This window comes from Morone saxatilis, unplaced genomic scaffold, assembly GCF_004916995.1.
Source record: "Morone saxatilis isolate NCDOM2014 unplaced genomic scaffold, NCSU_SB_2.0 Contig11, whole genome shotgun sequence".
NCBI lineage: Eukaryota > Metazoa > Chordata > Actinopteri > Moronidae > Morone > Morone saxatilis.
This window is the reverse complement of record NW_023339663.1, coordinates 21767503-21770024: the sequence shown is the minus strand read 5'-3', so window position 1 is coordinate 21770024 and position 2522 is coordinate 21767503. Positions and strand designations below refer to the sequence as shown.

Here is a 2522-nt window from a genome sequence, read left to right as displayed (position 1 = left end):
AACTTTATCATTTTACCAAATCAGGTTGATGACACATTTAAGGATCATGTGATAAGGAAACTATGAATGTGGACTTTTTGTCCCCCCGAATTACTGCGGAGTGAGTTTGATACAAAACACATGTTTGCATTCAACAACACTAACCGCTCTACTGACTGTTTTGTGAGATGTCTGTATGAACGATTTTGCACACATCACATATAATGTCACCTAGTCAGTGTTGTTGAAATGTTAATCAATCTGTTGGTAAATTACACTGTATGTGGTGCAAATATAAAAACCACTGTTATCTAAGTGACACACATCTTGCTATATATGTATACCACTTTTTCTTTGGCTTTGTATTTTATGATATCAGTAGTTCCATGAATAAATGAATACAAAAGCTGAAGCCACAGGGCCGTAGACACATTTTATACCATACACTCTGAATGCAATAATCTTAAATATATTCAACACAGAGTAGTTCAGATTATGCCAACATATTGCTTCTTATTGTTAATTTACTGATCAATCAGTAACTTTCTTATCACTGGTGTCTCCGTACAGAGTATTGCCTGTTAGTGGCTCCACCGCCATCCTAAACCGCTCCTCCGTTCAGGATTAAAGTCTGGACTTGCCAACTTTGGCAAACAACCGCTGTAAAAAAGCAGTTCTCTAACACCGTGACTTTTCGTATGTGGAGTAAAAATACGGACTACAGTGAGTAGAAATGCTTTGTAATGCTAGTATACTGTATGTTAATGAGATTCTGATGCTGACTTTGCTGCTCAGTCAGTTAAAAGAGGAAGAATGGTAAAGTATTTTGTGAAAAGTAATGCTTTCATACAAATGAGCTTTAACTGATGATCTAATTAACAGTGTGGGTGAAGGCAATCAGACCCAATGTATTCGACTGCAGATGTCTTCTAATTGCAGTTAATTTACTTGAATTTACATCAAAGTGACTTTTACTAGAATATATTTATAGAAAATTATTTTTTTATATATATTGCAATAATATCATTATCATAGTGCAAAAGATGGAGGTATACAAAGACATTATGAAAGTAAGAAATATTCTATTCAGTATACAGCTTGCAACTGCAAACATTTTGGGTTGACTAAGTTTAAAAAAGAAAACTAGCCTATGTAGATTATCACAGTACATTTCTGCTGTAATAGCATTTTTTCACCTTGGTCAATTGATTGTCCATTGTTTTTATTTCAGATGAGGCCGATCTATTGCTGCAGTGTTTTGCTGCTGCTTGCCCTCATTCCAACAGCCTGTCAAGGGGGCAACATCTTGGTCCTTCCTACGGAAGGCAGCCACTGGATAAACATGGATATCTTACTTCATGCTTTGCACTCAAGAGGACACAATATAACTATTCTGCGTTCCAGCAAAAGCTGGTACATCAAGGATAAATCTTCTTATTACGATACCTTTACAGTTGAAGTGGAGAGGAGCTTAGATCAGAAGTTCATAACAGAAATGGTATCTATGGTCATTGAATTTGAAAGGCGGTCTCTTCCCTATGAAAACTTTCTCCATGTGACTATAGGAATGTTCAGCACATTTGTTGAAGCTCACACAAGCATAGGTGAATTTGTGTCAGCGATGCTAGGTGACCAAGAGTTGATGAGAAACTTGAAGAACAGCAAGTTTGACCTGGTGCTCACCGACCCCTGCTGGGGTGGTGGAGTGATTTTGGCCAAATATTTGAATCTCCCTTTGGTTTACAATGTTCGCTGGATACTTAGTGGAGAGGGTCATCTTGCTATTGCTCCTTCTCCTTTATCATATATTCCTATGACATTATCTGGCTACACTGATAAGATGACCTTTTTTCAGAGAGTTATAAACATGGTTTTGAGTCTTGGTAATGATGTACAAAATCACCTGCTGGTTAAGCAAATATACCAGAAAATATGTGACAAATATCTTGGGCCCGATAATGACTATAACAAACTAGTGCTTAATGCAGACCTTTGGCTCATGAGAGTGGACTTTGTGTTTGAGTTCCCTCGCCCCACCATGCCTAATGTTATCTATATGGGAGGGTTCCAGTGTAAACCTGCCAAACCTCTACCTGACACCTGGAGGAGTTTTTGCGAGAAGTTCCTGGAGAGCATGGAGTCATCTCATGTCCTGGGGACGTTTTGTGGAGTGAACTTCCTGCTGATATAACAAACAAGATCGCTGCTACTTTTGCTCAATTACCTCAGAAAGTGATCTGGAGGCATAAAGGTGACAGACCCGCCACTCTGGGCAACAACACTTTAATAGTCGACTGGATGCCACAGAATGATCTTTTAGGACATCCTAAGATAAAACTATTTGTGGCTCATGGAGGAACAAATGGCGTGCAAGAGGCTATTTATCACGGAGTCCCAGTTGTGGGTCTGCCTGTGTTTTTCGACCAATACGACAACCTGCTGCGTCTGAAAGAGAGAGGAGCAGCTCAGATTCTTACATTAGCCACAGTGGACAAAAACAACAACTTCCTGAAGGCCATACAGGAAGTCCTGAATGAGCCCTC

General features: G+C 39.2%; 1 protein-coding gene across 1 annotated transcript in view; it reads left to right on the top strand.

Annotated features, from left to right (window-relative positions):
* LOC118343397 (UDP-glucuronosyltransferase 2A1-like) overlaps positions 1–2520 on the top strand; it is a gene marked incomplete at its 3' end in the record, with an annotated part of 3507 nt that extends 987 nt beyond the window's left edge. The window contains 3 exon segments of the mRNA XM_035682199.1: positions 550–702; positions 1211–2075; positions 2078–2520. Coding sequence (XP_035538092.1) covers positions 1211–2075; positions 2078–2520 — 1308 coding nt within the window.
* Between the last annotated feature and the right edge of the window lie 2 nt (positions 2521–2522).